Source organism: Penicillium soppii (assembly GCF_028829465.1).
Source record: "Penicillium soppii strain IBT 18220 chromosome Unknown utg000007l, whole genome shotgun sequence".
NCBI classification, from domain to species: domain Eukaryota; kingdom Fungi; phylum Ascomycota; class Eurotiomycetes; order Eurotiales; family Aspergillaceae; genus Penicillium; species Penicillium soppii.
The window spans coordinates 3525883-3543393 of record NW_026643237.1 but is presented as its reverse complement, the minus strand read 5'-3'; the positions used below and the strand labels follow the sequence as shown (position 1 = coordinate 3543393).

General features: G+C 48.0%; 8 protein-coding genes across 8 annotated transcripts; 4 read left to right on the top strand and 4 right to left on the bottom strand.

Moving 5' to 3' along the window:
* Window positions 1-448: 448 nt before the first annotated feature.
* Window positions 449-1778, top strand: N7529_010598 (Zn(II)2Cys6 transcription factor domain-containing protein; the record flags this gene model as incomplete). The annotated part of the gene is made up of 3 exons (XM_057246125.1): window positions 449-489; window positions 531-576; window positions 633-1778. The coding sequence occupies 3 exons, from the start codon at window positions 449-451 to the stop codon at window positions 1776-1778; spliced, it is 1233 nt and encodes a 410-aa protein (XP_057094388.1).
* A 111-nt stretch (window positions 1779-1889) lies between these two features.
* N7529_010597 (RTA1 domain-containing protein) lies at window positions 1890-2894 on the bottom strand (the record flags this gene model as incomplete). The annotated part of the gene is made up of 3 exons (XM_057246124.1): window positions 1890-2359; window positions 2429-2677; window positions 2747-2894. The coding sequence occupies 3 exons, from the start codon at window positions 2892-2894 to the stop codon at window positions 1890-1892; spliced, it is 867 nt and encodes a 288-aa protein (XP_057094387.1).
* A 763-nt stretch (window positions 2895-3657) lies between these two features.
* Window positions 3658-4689, top strand: N7529_010596 (RTA1 domain-containing protein; the record flags this gene model as incomplete). Its single annotated transcript, XM_057246123.1, has 3 exons — window positions 3658-3811; window positions 3878-4126; window positions 4214-4689. 3 exons carry the CDS (start codon window positions 3658-3660, stop codon window positions 4687-4689), a joined length of 879 nt encoding a protein of 292 aa, XP_057094386.1.
* A 279-nt stretch (window positions 4690-4968) lies between these two features.
* N7529_010595 (uncharacterized protein) lies at window positions 4969-5273 on the top strand (the record flags this gene model as incomplete). Its single annotated transcript, XM_057246122.1, is given in 3 exon segments — window positions 4969-5045; window positions 5096-5114; window positions 5133-5273. 3 exon segments carry the CDS (start codon window positions 4969-4971, stop codon window positions 5271-5273), a joined length of 237 nt encoding a protein of 78 aa, XP_057094385.1.
* Window positions 5274-5444: 171 nt separating this feature from the next.
* Window positions 5445-6080, bottom strand: N7529_010594 (uncharacterized protein; the record flags this gene model as incomplete). The annotated part of the gene is made up of 2 exons (XM_057246121.1): window positions 5445-5786; window positions 5850-6080. 2 exons carry the CDS (start codon window positions 6078-6080, stop codon window positions 5445-5447), a joined length of 573 nt encoding a protein of 190 aa, XP_057094384.1.
* Window positions 6081-7749: 1669 nt separating this feature from the next.
* N7529_010593 (phosphoribulokinase/uridine kinase family protein) lies at window positions 7750-8466 on the top strand (the record flags this gene model as incomplete). The annotated part of the gene is made up of 1 exon (XM_057246120.1): window positions 7750-8466. One exon carries the CDS (start codon window positions 7750-7752, stop codon window positions 8464-8466), a length of 717 nt encoding a protein of 238 aa, XP_057094383.1.
* Window positions 8467-8574: 108 nt separating this feature from the next.
* Window positions 8575-9100, bottom strand: N7529_010592 (GFA family protein; the record flags this gene model as incomplete). Its single annotated transcript, XM_057246119.1, has 3 exons — window positions 8575-8739; window positions 8791-8962; window positions 9021-9100. Coding segments are annotated over 3 exons (417 nt in total), but the record flags the coding sequence as incomplete, so codon positions are not given.
* A 437-nt stretch (window positions 9101-9537) lies between these two features.
* On the bottom strand, window positions 9538-16634 carry N7529_010591 (uncharacterized protein; the record flags this gene model as incomplete). The annotated part of the gene is made up of 2 exons (XM_057246118.1): window positions 9538-16044; window positions 16098-16634. The coding sequence occupies 2 exons, from the start codon at window positions 16632-16634 to the stop codon at window positions 9538-9540; spliced, it is 7044 nt and encodes a 2347-aa protein (XP_057094381.1).
* Between the last annotated feature and the right edge of the window lie 877 nt (window positions 16635-17511).

Sequence of the window (17511 nt, the reverse complement as noted above, 5' to 3'; positions counted from 1 at the left end):
TCTTTTCCTCCGTTAATAGCAATGATATTTTCGAAGACTTTTGGCGAACTTCTTTCGTTGAAATAATATCACTTCTACAACATAGATAAAAGAGTTTCGAAGAATCGACCAACGGCAATGGCGTGAATGAGAATCCAGGCAGAAGGAGTATGACTCGAGATGATTCTGAAAATAACTAGTAGGATAGTCACTCAAAAGTCTTACATGTAAATGTTCAATACAATTGTAGCCTAAAAAGAATATCCAATTTTCGGACTCGCATTCGGGATCGGCTTCGTACTCGTAACTTTTCCCTTCTCCGGCAGTGGCGACGATCCTTTTCTCCTTGCTTCATTCGAAGCCAAGAGGTCGCCAGGTTGATTCCTCAGGCTTTCCACTAAAGTCAAGGTCTCTGAGTATTCTTGATACGCAATATATTGCCCTATTATCGAGTCATTTATTTGCCAATATGGTCTCGCGACGGTCTCACACCAAGTCCCGACATGGTACGTTCTATTTGCGCCATATATCACTTACGATCTGGCTGAAAGACCGTTTGCATTAGGTTGTTCCAATTGTAAAAGGAGAAGAGTGAAGGTTTGTCATCTCTATCTTGGCTGCCGGGTATATTTTTCCCCCTGACTTCATAATAGTGTGATGAGCAACGGCCATTTTGTGGCAACTGTACTCAGCGACAGGATGCGTGTGTTTACAATGCCGAAGGTCCCTATTTTTTCGCTGGCAAGCAATCCAGAAGAACCAGACAAACAGGTTCATGCTCATCGACGCGTCAAAGACATACTTCTCTATCATTCCCGGAATGGGATACAACTTTGAACACCTTCCGCTCTACAAATGAATCTGCTGATTCTCCTGTCTTGAATATGGAGCAATTACAGCTTGTAATCCAGTGGATTCAGCATACTCATACATTTCTTGCCCGGAATGAAGAAACCCGGAAAGTCTGGGAAACGGCGGTGTTGGAAGAAGGCCTAAAAGCTCCCTTCTTGATGCATGGAATCTTAGGACTCTCTGCATTGCATCTGTCGTGTACACGGAGTTCCGAGCAAGGAAGATGGCTGAGTATTGCCATATCCCACAAGAACAAAGCGCTATCCATGTTTTCTGAGCAGCTTTCCAGCATCAACCGCTCCAATGCCAAAGCGATGATGAGTTTCGCTGGACTCGTCGTCATATTTGGACTTGGGAGTGCACTTACCCCCGGAACAGACGTTGGTCCTAGCCTTGATGCATTAATTGAGATTTTCACACTTGCACGCGGAGTGCAGGCTGTCGTTAACGAGGGGTTTCAATTTCTATTGCAGAGTAATTTTGCACCGCTCTTCGAAGCAACGCCACCGACAATACCATTTGCGGAAGATGTCTTGATTGCCTTTGATCATCTCCGTGAATTGAATACTCAACTTGGCCAGCAATCTGTTGGTCACGATTCCGCAAGTTATGAGCGAACGATTGAACACTTGCGAGATATGGCAGCATTTACTTGGGCACAACCTACATCAATGACTCTTGTGGGAGGATGGGCTATCCGAGCTCCCTCTCAGTTCATGAGTGCTCTAGAAAGACAAGAGCCATTTTCTCTTGTGTTGTTAGCCCATTTCTGTGGTTTTTTGAATATGGCTCGTGGAAATTGGTGTGTAGGACCCTGGGGCTCTATGGTTTTGAAAGAGATCAATCAGCTGCTGCCTTCTGATTGGCAGCGCCATACCGACTGGCCAACTAGTCAGGTTTTGGGAAAGGAACATATCGACTCAAATGTATCACCAATGGAAAATTGACGAAACATCTTTGGAGATTTCATTACATGACTATCGATTATTCCTTCTCGGGATCATCATAATTTCTTTATTGCAAAAGCGAAAGGAATGAGCACAGATCAGTGCTTGTTACTATGCTTCCACAGCTCCACGCATCTCCAGTGCTGATCGGGGCTCGAACTTCCGTGTCATGAAGATCTTCTCCGAGTACCGATCTCCTCGGCCGATGAGACAATTGATCTCACTAGGGTGTATATACTGAAGAACCAACATCGCCACGAGCATCAATAGCCCATCGAAAACGTAAATAAATACCTCCTCTTTCATCAAGAATCCGTCATATCCTTGGATATATTCCACAACTCGCACAATCGATCGTACCAATATCAAAATACTGGTGATGTAAAGCACAGTCAGATGCCGCCGCCAGAGCCCTTCTAGCTCATTGGAACGTCCAGTGGGACTCTTCATAATACGTGACTGGAATACCACAGCGCTGATCATGAAAAACCCGAAGAAAATGATCTGGACAAAAAGACCGCCGATGATAATGTGCTCGCCAGTTGACGGATTTGTTGTATTCTGGACCATGATTCCAGCCCCTATTGATTTATCAGTCTCGCGTAAACCTCTAGGATTCCAACATGCAAAGGCTTGTTTTAAAAACTTACCGGAGGCTTGCATGAGGAATGACAGTACATCTCCCGCTACGAAGATCTTTGTCAACCATTTCAGTCTGATCAGAGAGCACTTCTCCCCATCGAGCATGAAGATAATTCGTCCAAGTGTCATATAAATACTCGCCGCGAGGAAGGCCGGTGCTATCAATATGAGGGCGCTTTGCATGATGTAGGGGCCTTTTGTGTAGTCTGGTGCCTCGATGGAGGAGAGCAAACGGCCAACATATCCGATTGTTTCAACTAGAGAAGCGAGGATCAGTCAGATACACAAGAGTATTTACTGAATACTATTGTGAAGATAATACTCACGGGCTCCTCCGATAACGAAGGGAATCATAAACCAGGTTCGTGTTCGAACAAGTTGGTAGAAATGTAAGACGGTGCTTAACCCCAGAAGGCCAACGAAGATTCCGGCAGCTGGACTGGACGGCACGTAGTAGTAAAAAGTCCAAGCCATGTCGAGATCATGCAACTAGTTTGATAGCAGGTAAATGGTAGATACGAAAAGTCCGTTCAGCGAATATGGGGATATTGATGAAGTTTATAAAGCAAAACCGGGGTAACTCGAAATCCCGCAGCCTGGTGAATTAACATGGTATCTCGGCCCCTGTAGATAGACTATATTATCGTATTTCGTTCTCTGCTCCATTCTAGGAAAAGCTTGAGGATCAAGATTATGGCACTGGTAGAGCGGTAAAGAAGCCATAATCCTGGCAAATGAAAGCATATTATCTGTGACTATGGCCTCGTACTCGTAATATTGCCCGTGCTGGTATTTGTAGAACATATCCCATTGGACAGGGATACTGAGCACTAGCTTGTAAAGTGGAACATTTGAGAAACCTAAGCAGCAGCTATTTGAAACCTTTTCGTTCTTTCTTAACGCTCGTATCTTTATGCCAAAACGGCCTAGTGTTGCAAATTCCCCCAATCAGCGATAGAGAGACCCTGAACTGTGGAACTAGAACATCCCTATCACTCGAAGCAGATACTAGCTTATGGCAGACAATGTTTTTTTTATTTATAAATTTGTGGCCGGTGAATGGGACTTGAGATATAACTTTTATCCCATAAATGTAGCAGTCAAAGAGTCGCTTATAATATTGATTTCTACTTCATTGCATGGTTCAAAAGCGTCGCTCATCTTTCTCAATTTCAATACTCAATTCTCAATCAAGCACTGTCTTTTGAAACTTCCACTCCTGTTGTCAATCTTGAAAATGTCAGAGGGCTTCAAGTTGTATCATTATGACCCATCTGCCGGTGCTGCTGTGGCCTTTGCCGCTGTCTTTGGTCTCACCACCGCGGTACACATTTGGCAACTAGCACGGAATCGAACATGGTACTTTGTACCATTTCTAATTGGCTGCCTTTGTGTGTATCACTGATCTTCCTTCTATTGCGGCTTTTGAGTTAATTGTCATTGTGTTCTGTTAATAGTTGAGGCGTTCGGTTATTTGGCGAGATATGCCAGTGCAGAGGAATCCCCGAACTGGACCACCAAACCATACATTGCACAGAGCCTTTTGCTCCTTTTAGCACCTGCCTTTTTCGCCGCCTCTATATACATGATTCTTGGTCGCATTATTCGCCTCTTGAATGGAGCTTCGTGTTCGTTAATTAGACCATCATGGTTGACCAAGATATTTGTGACGGGTGATGTTTTGTCATTTTTCATCCAAAGTGGAGGTATGTTTCCTCGCTTCGTTGAAGCATTAAACACCACACCGCTGTTGGAAAATGTAAGCTAATCAAACTTCTTCTCTTCGTTCAAAGGTGGTGGCATGCTTGCTACTGCAAAGACCAAGTCGAAAATTGATCTTGGCAACAACATGATTGTTGCAGGACTCTTTGTCCAGATACTGTTTTTCGGCTTTTTTATTGTTGTATCCTTGGTTTTCCATGTTCGCATGCTGAAGACCCCCCTCCATGCTGTGGGCGACAGTCGAATTCCATGGACGCGCTATATGAAAGTCCTTTATTTCGCCAGTACCCTGGTTATGATCCGATCGATTTACCGAGTGGCCGAATATGTTCAAGGGACCGATGGTTATCTCCAAAGCAAAGAGGCATTCATTTATGTTTTTGATGCAACATTGATGTTCATTTGCTGTCTGCTTTTCAATGCCTTTCATCCGAGCAATATTCTTTCTGGTTATCAAAAAACTGAGGCAAACCCGGATCTAGAGATGCTCAACCACGGCGAGTATACCGGATATACGGGGCAAGCCAGATACAACAACATTTCTTGATTCCCTTGCATCTGGGATCGCCCAGTTCTTATTGTTTTCATATAGAAACTTGTCTTGGTCGCAATTTCCACATCAAATTTGAAGTTGGATATGAAGATCATGGCTCTCATAATGCTTGGTCGCTTAACTTGTGGGGAATCATCTGGCGCTGAATGACGAGGTTGTGACGTTGTGAGGTGCAGGGAGTAGTTGTGCGCTTTCTACACTTCCCCCTTCTATTTGTATAGTATTCGCAGTTATCAATCAGAGAATCAATTTATCCATCGGGATTGGCTCATTATGTCTGATCTTGAAACAAATGATAATCTCATTATCTCTATCGAAGACGAAGTGAACGCGAGTCGTGGCTATACAGCGTGAGCCTGCATTTCGATTTTGTGTCGTGGGCTATATTAACAATCTGTAGAGCCCTTGGTAATCCCAAGGTGTCTTGAGAAGCCAAGTACAATGCCCTAGACCTTCTCAACAACGAGATTGGTGGTGATACGCCTCCTCGTTATCTGAAGGAGACCCTTGGTGATCATTATGAAACCCGTAATCGCATGAATGCTAGTTCTAGACGGTGGGACATATCAAAACTCTAACATTGTGCTTTTTTCTAATTGGTTCTTATTTAGACCTCATTCCAGATCAAATGGATTAGACTAGAACAAAGATAGTTGTGTCGAGAGACGCAATTATAATCATATAGAAGAGTAATTTAATTGGAAACAATGTAATGTTGATTTTGTACCTCCTCGCTCTGTGTCATATCTCTACTCATTTGACGAGTCCCACTTGACCTCATTCTTTGGCCATTTCTTAAACATGTCCTGGAGGTGATCCAGGGGAGTAGTAATTAAATCAGCCGCGGTCTCGCAAGGGGGTTTATCTGGGCTATCTGGGTGCGCTCGAGAGGGGACGAATATTTTGGTGCGGTTCAGAGACTCGGCCAATTCTCCACTCTCCTCTAAAGTAAGGCAGCTCTCCAAGTTGACCAGATCAACTGTTTCATCGCGCATGTGTCGATTGAGACCATCCATCAGTAGGGTGATCGTAGGAAGAAAACGTGGATCAGAGCAACTCAAGTCTTGGAAGACATCGAGCATTTCTTTGATCTATAACGACCTCGGGATTTAGTTCAAATGCATTTATATATAAGATCCAATATTGGGACCTACTGTTGAATGCTCACGAAGATGCTTGTTTGTGATTACATTTCCTTCAGGTACCACTTTTTCAATTGCTGGATAAACTACCAATTCCTCGGCCACGGCGTGACGTGCAAGTTCCCAGGTAAACTGGTTCTGAAATCGAGTTTGTTCGTCTTCATCCTCAGAGTTGACAATGGTATCGTAGTAATATTCCAATTTCTGATGATCCTGTGTGATTGCTTCGCTTATCCGAACCATTTTGTCGGTGGCAGTGCCTTGAAATGGAGATAAATGTATGGTTTCAATTTGTTTTTTTCACATATTCGAAACTGCATATGTATATATTGAAGTTATTATGACGTTTTTCCAGTTTTCCGCTAGGAAAGTCCGTAAAATTCCCCACGTCTCATGGAGTATTGTTCCGGATACTTTAATGCGGCGTTCGTTCAAACTCGAGTCGAATCACTGTATTCTAACCCTCGGCATAGGTTTTTCTGATTTTCCACGAGCCATTTCACGCTTTAGGATGTGAACATTTTTCGGATCCCATGACTTGCAGCTGCAGACAGTATTTGCTGCAGGGGAATTTGGGGGCCTGATCAGTTGAGCCTGAGTCTGCATGATTCGCCGCCTCAACATCTCGTGGTTCTGCGTTGTCTCCCACTGTCGTTGTTGGTTTTTTCCTTGTTTCTTTTTTTTTCTGTTCTCTCTTCTCGTTTCTCACCTTCATCTTCCCTTGTCTGTTATTATTTGAATTCCCCCCATACATATACATATATTATACCAAGCAAAGATGAGTCGGAATCATTTGTGAGAGGCTTGAAAGCTTTCTATGCTCTGGCGCTAATAGTGGTTTACAGAGAACAAATGGATCCAAGGCAAAGATCACTGAAATCTCGAAAGGCGAAAAATCAGAATAAATCCAAGTCTCGTACTTGCAGCAGTGGCGTCTCGCTTTGGTTATGGACTCGATGGCGGGGCACGGCCTTGGAATCTGCTAAATCCCCGCATTTGCCATACGAATCCAATCAGGATGACTGCACAACTTGTCTTGAGCAACGAGTGGCTTGTGATCATGTGCGTCCACAGTGCTCTCGTTGTTGGTCAGAACAGCTATTGTGCTTCTACGTGAATCCTACGAGCTCTAAGACATCCAAGCCGAAGTCAACCTCCAGTCATGTGGAATCGGTTACCGCACAGGTCATTACTGAAGGTGCGACCAAGTGATTATAGACTATCCGTGATCACGGTCTTATAATTTTAAGAGTGAAAGAAAATCTCTTAATTCATAGAAACCAAGAAGTCTCGTATTTGTCTCATACTCATCAAAATCCCAGTATCCTTTTGTCACGAATATGTATCCTGAAGCGTCCCACCGTCGTGAGAATATGATTTTCACAAATTCTCAATCATGGTAGTTCCCTAAATGAGTTTATGTAGGGCGTAAATTGGTGTAACGTCCAGAGAATTTCACTTTTTTGTCCTCGCAGGCATCGGCACCCTCGGTAGACACTGCCCAAAAGAACCAGCGATGTCCATTTCTCCATTGTCGCCATCTTGAATTATCTAGAAGGCTTCTTTTAGGGTCATCAAGATGAGGAGAAATGCCGACTCGGCGCAACACCGATCACCTTTACATTGCTTCGGAACACTGTGACCCGATACCCACTTCACCAACGTATACATAACTACTCCGTACATGTCCTATGCCTGCGGAGTATTGCTTTGTGAATTTATAGCATGGCTGTTTTGCTTCCCTTGAATTAAGCCTTGTGGTGCAGTATGATCGGTTGATTATCTCCATTGAGATCCAAGTGTTTCTACTTCCATCTCGGCGATATATTGCATGCCCAGGTGTTGAAGTGTTTGAAAGTAGTTATACCAATCAAACATGGGTCCCAATAGTCAAACTAACCACTATCTAGGGATGGAAACCGAGTATCGACGACTGGCGGAAATTATTCGCAGCCAAGCCAATGTCCACCCGAAAACGCGCTTTTTAGTCTCCATCGCAGGAATCCCCGGTTCAGGGAAGACCACCATCGCTGAGGCAGTAGTACGCCTTTTGAACGAATCCACAACTTCTCGTACTTCTGTTCTATCTATGGACGGGTTTCACCTTTCCAGGGCAGCTCTCGATGAACTGCCTGATCCAAAAGCGGCACACGCGCGCCGTGGAGCTCCATGGACTTTTGATGTGAGCCGCTTTGTATCCTTTGTTCGTCAACTCCGTATTTGGGCCGATGAGGTGCCCCTGGCTACCCCATATTCGGATACTTGGTCAGCTACGGATATAATTTGCGCGCCTTCATTTGACCACCAGTCAAAAGATCCCGTGGAGAACGGAATTTCAATCACACCGGATGCCTCAATTATCATCATTGAGGGCAACTATTTGCTGCTTAATGATCCCGGTTGGCGTGAGCTTGCTAAAATGGTTGACTATCGTGTCTTTGTTGACACTGACCCCCTCGAAGCAAGGGGCAGGTTGGCTGAGAGACACCTACGAGCTGGTATCGAGAAGACATTGGAGGATGGATACCGACGGGTAGATAGTAATGACTTCTTGAATGCTATTTCCATTCGAGAGAAGCTGCTACCACCGGATTTGGTTGTCAAAAGTGTGACGCTGGGTAGCGTTTGAGATGTATAGATTCTTAATATTTGAAGAATGCAACGATGATTTCTCCCAAAAGTCATTGCTCCTATTCCTCAATCCTTCACCGTCTCCTTGTAGAATACATTTATTTTGTTAGTCTGCGCACATGGTGTTTACAATCACATAATCCATTGACTTGTTATTCCAGGCATCCAGCTTTCTCGATCCTCGCAGAAACATTCCGCCTTGGGGAGGTAATGCTTCTGGGTCATCCAAAGTTTCGACACTGATATAACGAAAATAATCATTGACAGCCTCCTAAATACCTCATCGTTAGTTATAGAACCTTCAATAAAAAGGGCGTCCTACTTCGTACTCTAGAATGAAGCTACCACATGTGTTGCAGAACTCACGGTGAATCATCACCGCAGAGCCATTGTCTGCGGCATGCTCCCTTGGCAACCCATTCGAAATATGAAATGCATTCCCAGGCACCTTGGATGTTGAACCAAACTCTGTTCCAAAGGCGTTCTGATGAATTCTCTAGATCCAGTCACAATGAGATTGTCGTCAAGTTCCATGGACACACCTTGCATTACCGGTAATGACAGAGAGAGGTTCTCGCCTCGTTGTCAGAAGCTAGTCTCAACTCATATTTAATTTTGTGGCAAGTGCAGGAACCTGTATATAGGGGTATTGCAACTTTGAGAATCGTTAGGACCTTTACTCATGACATATAGCATCTGTAGAATCACCATCCAGCGACAGGATTCAAGATTTAAGAAGATATGAATATTTTCAAGTTGAACAGAACAGATGGATGAACATATCTAATGCGATGAATGTTGAACATTGAACAGTTTCATTTGGGTTCAACACAATGATGCGATATTGATGGTGCAGATAACCATGTCAAATGTTAACTCCAAGTCTATATACATTGGGAAAGCTCTACCTAGTTGAAAAGTTTATTGCCTACCAATATTGATCCTTGTAAAAATTGAAACAATTTAACAGTTTATGAATTATGAACAATAGATAATTATACACAAGAAGGTAACGCCATCAATCACAACACATCACTCATTAAAGGACTGCGGTCGCAGGATCATTGGTTCAGTGTGCACTGATGGTCATCCTCTTCACATTCTCCCATACATTTCCAGATCGCTTGAACACCTTATCAGCCATATACTTCATCTTCTTGCCCGTCGGGCTGGCAATGAAGCCAGCCTCAACGAGGAATTGAACATTGCGGCGGATGGTAGCCTTGACATGCTGCTTTTGAGATGGCGAGACAATGCTCGCGTCTTGCAATGGCTCACCACCGAGACGACCCTGCAGCGCGTCAAATACCTGCGACACGGGCCACAGAGGATGGGAGCTTGTGTCTTTTTGGATTGACTTGCGCATGGTCTCCAGCCAAGTATCGTGGTCCACCTTCCGCAGGGGGTACTTGAGCTCGCCGTGGAAAATCTCCCAGAATTCGCGCTCAGTGATGCCCTCCGTCATGTGGGTCACAGTCTTCATCATTGCAGGAGGGCAGAAGACTTGCTGGATGGTCTCTTCGGCCACACGGGTACTGCTGGTGACATACATCCACGAATCGGCATAATCGTCGCTGAAGGCACATGCGTCAACGACTCCGGATGCCAACCGCCAGACAAAGTCATCAGTGTTGGCCACACCCTCCTCGGGCGTTCCGAGGATCAATCCGGGCTTGATAATGGCGAACTGGTTGGGGTGTGAGGCGGCAAATTGTTTGACTAATAGCTCCGACAGGTACTTGGTCTGAGCGTATCCGTTGGCATGCGCAATTTCATTTGCAATGTCCTGGTCGTTCTCTCCAACACTCCAACGGGAGCCACCGGACACATAGGAGAGACGAGGACGGGCCGGGGAACTGATGGCCGCCTTAATGAGCTCAGCCGTAGAGTTGACATTGGCGGCACGCAGGATCTCAGTTCCGGCATTCCAGTTGACAGCAGCGCCAGCGTGAATGATGGCATGGACGAGACCGTCGTTGGGGCTCTCACCACTTAACGAGGCCCATTGTTTAGGCTTCAAGCCCAGGTGAGGCAAGGCCAAGTTACCGCACCAAACGTCAAGCTTGGTCAAGTAGTAGTCTGACCACCACTGGGCGCGCACAGCGGCGTCCTTGACCCGAATGAATGCATCTGAGGGGCTCTTGGCGCGAACATGCGCAATCACCCGTCCAACATCGGGGCGGTCACACAGCTGTCGCAGAATCTGGGTACCCAAGAACCCGGTCGCACCAGTAACAAAGACTGTCTTCTTGGAACAAGAGTTCTTGACAATATCCTTGACTAGAGCGGCGGCTTCCTTCATAGCGTCGAATGCGGGAAGCACATCCTGGACTGCACCTGTGAGCTCGGCATTGATGAACGCAGCCAATCCGCGGACGGTCATTTGGCCATCGAGAACGCGTGACACATCGACTTTGACGCCATAGGTTTGCTTGATGAAGCTGGCCAAGCTGATAACCTGAACAGAGTCAATACCCATAGACGAGATGTTGAAGTCACGGCCATGCAGAGGGCTGTCCTCGCGGTTGACGAGGCTTTCAATTTTTTTGCTTATGGCGAGAGCCTTGTCTTCATTAGCCCGAAGGGCGGAGGTTGTTGGACCTTCGCGTGTGATTCCCAGGGTGGGCTCGAAGTCGGAAGGAAGCTTGGAGAGCCATTGGTCCACAACCTTGCGATCGATCTTCGTGGAGGAAGAACTGGGGATCTTGCGCACCACGATCCAAATGACAGGAATCATGTGCACAGGCAAGGTCTCCGAAAGGCTGTGAGTGAGGGCAGAAAGCTGGAAGCCTGAGCGCTGGAATTCGGGTTGGGGAACGGGACTCAATTCTGTGCCGACAGTGGCCGTGAGTTCGAGAATTCCAACCAACTTGTGGGCGTACAGGCCAAGTTTGGGGAATGAGACCACAGACTGCGACACCTCGGCCGGGAGGTTGAGATGGTACTCAATCTCACCCAATTCGACTCGCTGGCCACGAATCTTCACTTGGGTGTCCTTGCGACCGATGAAGAGAATGGATCCATCAGCAGCATACTTGACCAGGTCACCGGTCTTGTAAAGACGTTGGCATCGTTTCCACGGAAGCCACGCGGGCCTCTCAATGAAAGCATCGTTGGTCTTATCCGGGTTATTAAGGTAGTGACGGGCAAGGATGTGACCTTCGATAAGCAGCTCACCGATGGCACCAATTGGAGCAAGCTTATTGTGATCATCACGGTCAGTAATCCAGCTTGCAGAGCCAACAGCAGTTCCGATGTTGTTGGACGGTGTCCCGGGAAGGACCCTTCGGTTCGACGTGGTGCACACACAGCACTCGGATGGCCCGTATCCATTGACCAATCGAACGTATGGGGTCCATGCGGCAACGTGAGCTGCGCTCATGGCCTCACCAGCAAGAGCCAGGGTCTTCAGAGTTGGAACGGTGCTTGGGTCGATTGTGTTAACGAAGGATGGTGTCAACACGGCCCAGTCGACCTCCATGCGAGCAATGGCCTCGGCAATGTTGCCACGGCGCTCTGATTCGGAGGGCACACAAACACAACCACCCTGCACCAGGGTTGAAAGAATCTCCAAAATGCTGGCATCAAAAGCGTAGGATGCGAACTGCAGGACGCGACGACCCATCTGAAGTCCTTCCTTTTGAGAAATAGCAGCAGTGCAGAAGGCACGATGTTCAATAACAGAGCCCTTGGGCGCTCCCGTACTGCCGGAACTGAAGATCACGTACGCGGCATTGGAGGGGCCGACAGGTGTAGGAGGTGTCCGAGGGGTGTTAAGCTCGCGCATTCCTGGACCGACTGCAATAGCCTTTGCCGCCAGACCGGGGGCGCGGCTGAGCTGCTCCTCGGAGTAGAGGACGACCTGAGCGTTGACGTCCTTGATCACGTTCTGCATGCGACTGATGGGCTGGGACGCATCCATGGCCACAAAGGCACCGCCAGCCTTCATCGTTGCCAGCATCGCAACGATTGTCCACATGGACTTTTCGAAGCAAAGCGGGACAAAGACATCGGGCCCAACACCAGCATTGATGAGGTGGGCAGCTAGCTTCGACGACAGACTCTCCAGCTCAGTGTAAGTCAACTCACCATCCCAAGCACAAATGGCCGGGGCGTGAGGCTGAGAGAAGTTGTTCTGCGCGATAAGACGATGAACACAGTCATTTACAGTCTCGGGCATGTGACTGTTCCACTGAGAGAGATCGTCCATGTCTTGCGGACTAATGATCTGAATGTCAGACAACTTGCATGTGGGCGCTGAGGCAAGTTGCTGCAAGACATGCTCAAACTGGCGCACGATGCGCATCACCTCAGGGCGAGACAGAACAGCATTATCAAAGTGAACATGAATATCGATGCTTCCGTCAGCCGCCAGACTACACTCAAGTGTGAGTGCCACAGTGCTGAAATTGGCTTGGGGGGCAGAGAATGGTTGCATGATGCTGTACTCGGCGACAGAGCTGGCGGGTTGTATAACAAGCAATGTCTGGAAATTGCAAGCGGCAGCGGCCCCCTCTGCGACACGGGCAATATTCTGTAGGCCATAGTTTTGTGCCGGGGTCATTTTGACTGAGTGCGAGTTGATCTGCTGGAGCCACTCATCAACCGGTTGCTCTCCATTGATTTGAGTTTTGATGGGAACTGTGGCGATAACAGCGCCGACGATATCCTCGACACCAGGCACAGGTGCGTTTCTTCCACTCAAGGTGCAACCGAAGACAGTCTCAGGGGCGTCACAGTAGCGAGCCTGCACCAAAGACCAAGCCGCACGGATGAGCGTCGCGTTGGTGAAGTCCGACGGACCTTTACGGTTCAGCTGGAGAGTGTGAACGAGTGAATCGTTTGCTAGCGGCTGGTAGGTAGCCGAGGGGAGAGTTGGGAATGTAGTCATATCACCCTCGGAAAGCTCGGAGCGCCAATACTCTTCGGTGGCCTTATCGCTGTTCTTCTCCGTGATCTCCTTAATGAAATCGCGGAACTGGGTACGAGCAGGTGGAGAGACACCTTCAAATGCCTGAACAAGATCATTGAAAATCATCTCCAGCGACATACCATCGTAGATGGAGTGATGGATGGTTAACACGAAAATGTTTGTTGGGCCAGCGATGATACCGTAGTGGGCAAGGGCATCCCCAATCTGCATGGGAATCTTCTCGTCCAACTCGATGTACTTGGCCAAGTCCGTATCATGAGCCCAGGAAATCGGAGCGCGGTTCACCACCTGCACAGAGCCGTGCGCATCGGTCTCCACAATTCTAGTGCGGAGAACATCGTTGTTGTCGACGATCGTCTGCCAAACCTCCTTGAACCGGGCAACGGTCACGCTGCTGGGAAGTTCCAAAGTATGACGGGCAATGTATGAGCCAGGGATTTTGTTGGACAGAGCCATAAGACCCATCTGCAGGGGACTGCAAGGGTAGGCATCCTGAATAAGTTTGGAGGGCATGCCGGTGGCCGAAATGATGTTGGAGCGAATCTCGTCGGCGTCCTCACCAAGCAGCTCGAACGGTGTGGCCACAGGGATGTCCACGGATCGAATAGGAACCATAACCTTGGCCATGTCACTGAGCACCAAATTGCCCAGGATGTCGCCTACCTGCAGCTGGAAGCCAGCAGCGCGGCATCGGCGAGTGAGATTCATGGACTCAATAGAATCACCACCCAGGTGGAAGAAGTTGGATTCTGCACCGATCTCTTCGACTGGGCAATGGAGAATGTCAGCCCAGATCTGGCGCAAAGTCATTTCCGTGGTTGTTGTGGGCATGCGGCGATCGGTCACACTTCCGTTACCAGCCACGACAGCCAGTTCAGTCAATGTCAGGCTGTCGCCAAATGAGGCGATGAGGCGGCGATCTGTCTTTCCCGAGGCCGTCAGTGGCATGAAGGCCAATGGAAGGAAAACCGAGGGAATCATGTATGGCGGCAGCTGTTGAGTGAGCTGCTGGCTCATCTGGGCAGCCAGAGACACAACAGAGCTCTTGTCATCTGGGGCAGAATGGAAAGAATGGGGGAACTCAGGCCCAAATCCACTCTGGTTGGAAATGAAGGCGGCAAGCATTGACTTGCTTCCTGGATGAACCATGGCGACCGCTGTCTTGACTGAGCTATTGATGGCACGCATGTGGGCTTCGATCTCAGTCAACTCGACACGCTGACCACGGATCTTCACCTGCAAGTCCTTGCGTCCAATCAAGTGCACCCGACCATCGTCACCGTAGCGAGCGAGATCGCCGGTTTTGTAAAACCGCCGAGTGACCTCGGGCTGGCAGGCCCACTTCGGGTTTTCGATGTAGGCGGCCTGTGTCTTTTCCGGGTCCGCGAGATATCCACGGGCCAAAATAGGGCCTTCGATGACGAGTTCGCCGATAGAGCCAATGGGAACTAACCGGTCATGGTCGTTGGCATCGACAAGCCACGAGAGGCCACCGGTGGCTCTACCGATGCAGCTTCTCGGCGTGTCTGCCACCATGCGTCCAATCATGACGACGCTGCATTCGGAGGCGCCATAGATATTAATTAATTGGGCCACGGGTGCCCAGCGATCAATGATGTCCTGTGCCACAGCCTCGCCAGCCACAAGGAGTGTGGTAAGAGATGGAATGTCCTCGGGATGTTGCGAGCGGGCAAAGCTGGGAGTGAAGATAGCCCAGTTAGCTTCAAAAGATCGGATGGCAGGACGGATGTCAGTGTGTCGGTCGTGGTCCGACGGAATGCAGAGACATCCACCAAAAATTAGGGTAGTAAAAATTTCAAAAGTGCTGATAATGAACGTGTAAGCACCGAACTGGAGTGCGCGAGTATTATTAGAGATATTCATAGCGGACGCGTGATTCAGTGCGCTAGAAGAGACGGAAGCATGGTCATGAACAACACCCTTGGGCTTGCCTGTGCTTCCGGATGTGAACATGACGAATGACACGTCATGCGGTTGTGAACGGGAGATGAATTCAACATCAGGGGCAGACTGAATTTGGGAGGGGTCCAGGATAAGCACCTGCGGAGTGATGTCCTGCACAAGGTCCTTGTTGGACGCCGAAGCAATCACCGTGCTCGCTTCCACTGAGGAGATAATTGTTTCCAATCGCTGGCGTGGGTGCTTTGGGTCCAGAGGCACCCAGGCGGCACCCAGCTTCCACAAAGCGATCATGGTGACAATAGTCCACAAGGATTTATCGAAGCAAATTGGGACCAACGTACCACGTTGGATACCGACAGATTCGAAATATGAAGCCAATTTGCTGGCGGCTTGATTGAATTCAAAGTATGACATATTTCCATCCCATGACGCCAGTGCTGCCGCGTCAGGAGTTTCTCTGGCAGCTTTCTCAATCAACTGATCGACGCAAGCATCGCTTCCCTTTGGAACGATGCGGTTCCATGTTTCAATCTGCAGCATATCCAACCCACTGGGGTGGCACACATTCGATGCCGTCTGGTATGGGTCCAGGCAGACACTCTTGAGGTAATCGGTGAATGTACTGGCGATATAATGTGCTTGAGAACGGGACACGGTGGGTTTGTGGAAAATCAAGTCCAGATGAGACAGGGAAGAGTCGATCTGAATAGCATAGTCGAACTGGAATCTGTTAGTCTGAAATCAACAGTTGTTGTACTGGAAATATTACTTACGGCCTTATCGTTCACAACATCGGTGGGTGAGAGCTCGCTCTTGGACTCAGAATCTTTGAGCCAAATGGCGGAATTGCATGGTTTAGGTTCTAATGTGGAAAAAATGTGCAAGGCCTCAGTGACGGAGACCATGGACTCAGCTTGGAGCAGGCCTTCTTCCTGGGTTGTGTCGAGAACAGATATAACGGAGCTATCCTGCTCCAACCGAGCCAAGGACACTGATGTGTTGGTCCATTGATGCTTGGTTGATCGTGGATTCATGCCAATGCCCGCAAACATAACATTGTCTGCTCCAGAATATGAGCGTAGGACAGCGGTCCAGGCGGCCTGGACCACGTTCAATGGAGATACATCACACTTTTGGCAACAGTCATGGATGGCGGGCAAGCTCATCGGCACACTTATGCAGCCCACTGTCGATTTGGTCTCTCGCTTGGAGAAGAGACCGGATGGGAGGTGAGACGGAGTGACATCGGTCACCAGCTGCGTCCACAGTTGGCGAAGCCGATCAGCATCATCAATGACAATAGACGGCATGATTAAGAAAAGCAAGAAACAATTAAATGAACCAGGGCCAGTAGTTAAGCCAATCTGGCAAAGTATAACACAACCAGAATTGAAAAGAGAGACGTGATGTGAAAGAAGGATGGAAGAGATGGAGGGTGAAAAGACTAGAACTATTGGAATAAGAGGCCCACCCTATTATGTGATCTTGTTTTCTTTTCTTTCACATGGGGGATCCGGTGGCATATCCGGTTGAACTCTGTGAGGCACTTTTTCTCTGACTGGATCTCAGGTTCAAAGACAAGAGGATCCACAGTTCCAGCAGTGGAAAGGACGAACTTGAGTTCCTGCAGCGGCCCAACCAGATGCTTGGGTCAAATTACTAGTTTGGGCTATCATTATTTGGGACCACGAGTGTACATACTGTATGCTGGCCAGCTGGAGCTCAGCGCGGTCCAATCGATAGTGGATATTGACCCATTCTGCCGTGGATGCATGAAGGGGGTGCAGCCAAATCATATGAGGGAGAAAGCATCGCAAAGAACACTAGTTGACAAATATTGCCTCCCCTGCTTCACCGTATATGAGCTAGACTGCCGCCAGATCTGCAATAAAAACTCAGCGGTGGACTCACAAAGTACCAGTAGCATGGTCAGAACTAAAGCTATCCACTCTTTCTCGATTTCTATACAATGACCAGGAAAAGAAAGCCACTGAAAATACATTGCACTGACACACTATGAACCATGGAAGATCCGATTGTGTTACTGTAGACCATGACTGTGGAGTCTAGTAAGTTTCTCAACCTTGGAATGAAGCCGAAGATCGTGCCGCGTGGATCTCGACATATGTATACTGTGTGTGTATTTTAGATTAGCGCCATCGGTGGGGCGATGACCGAGTATCACCG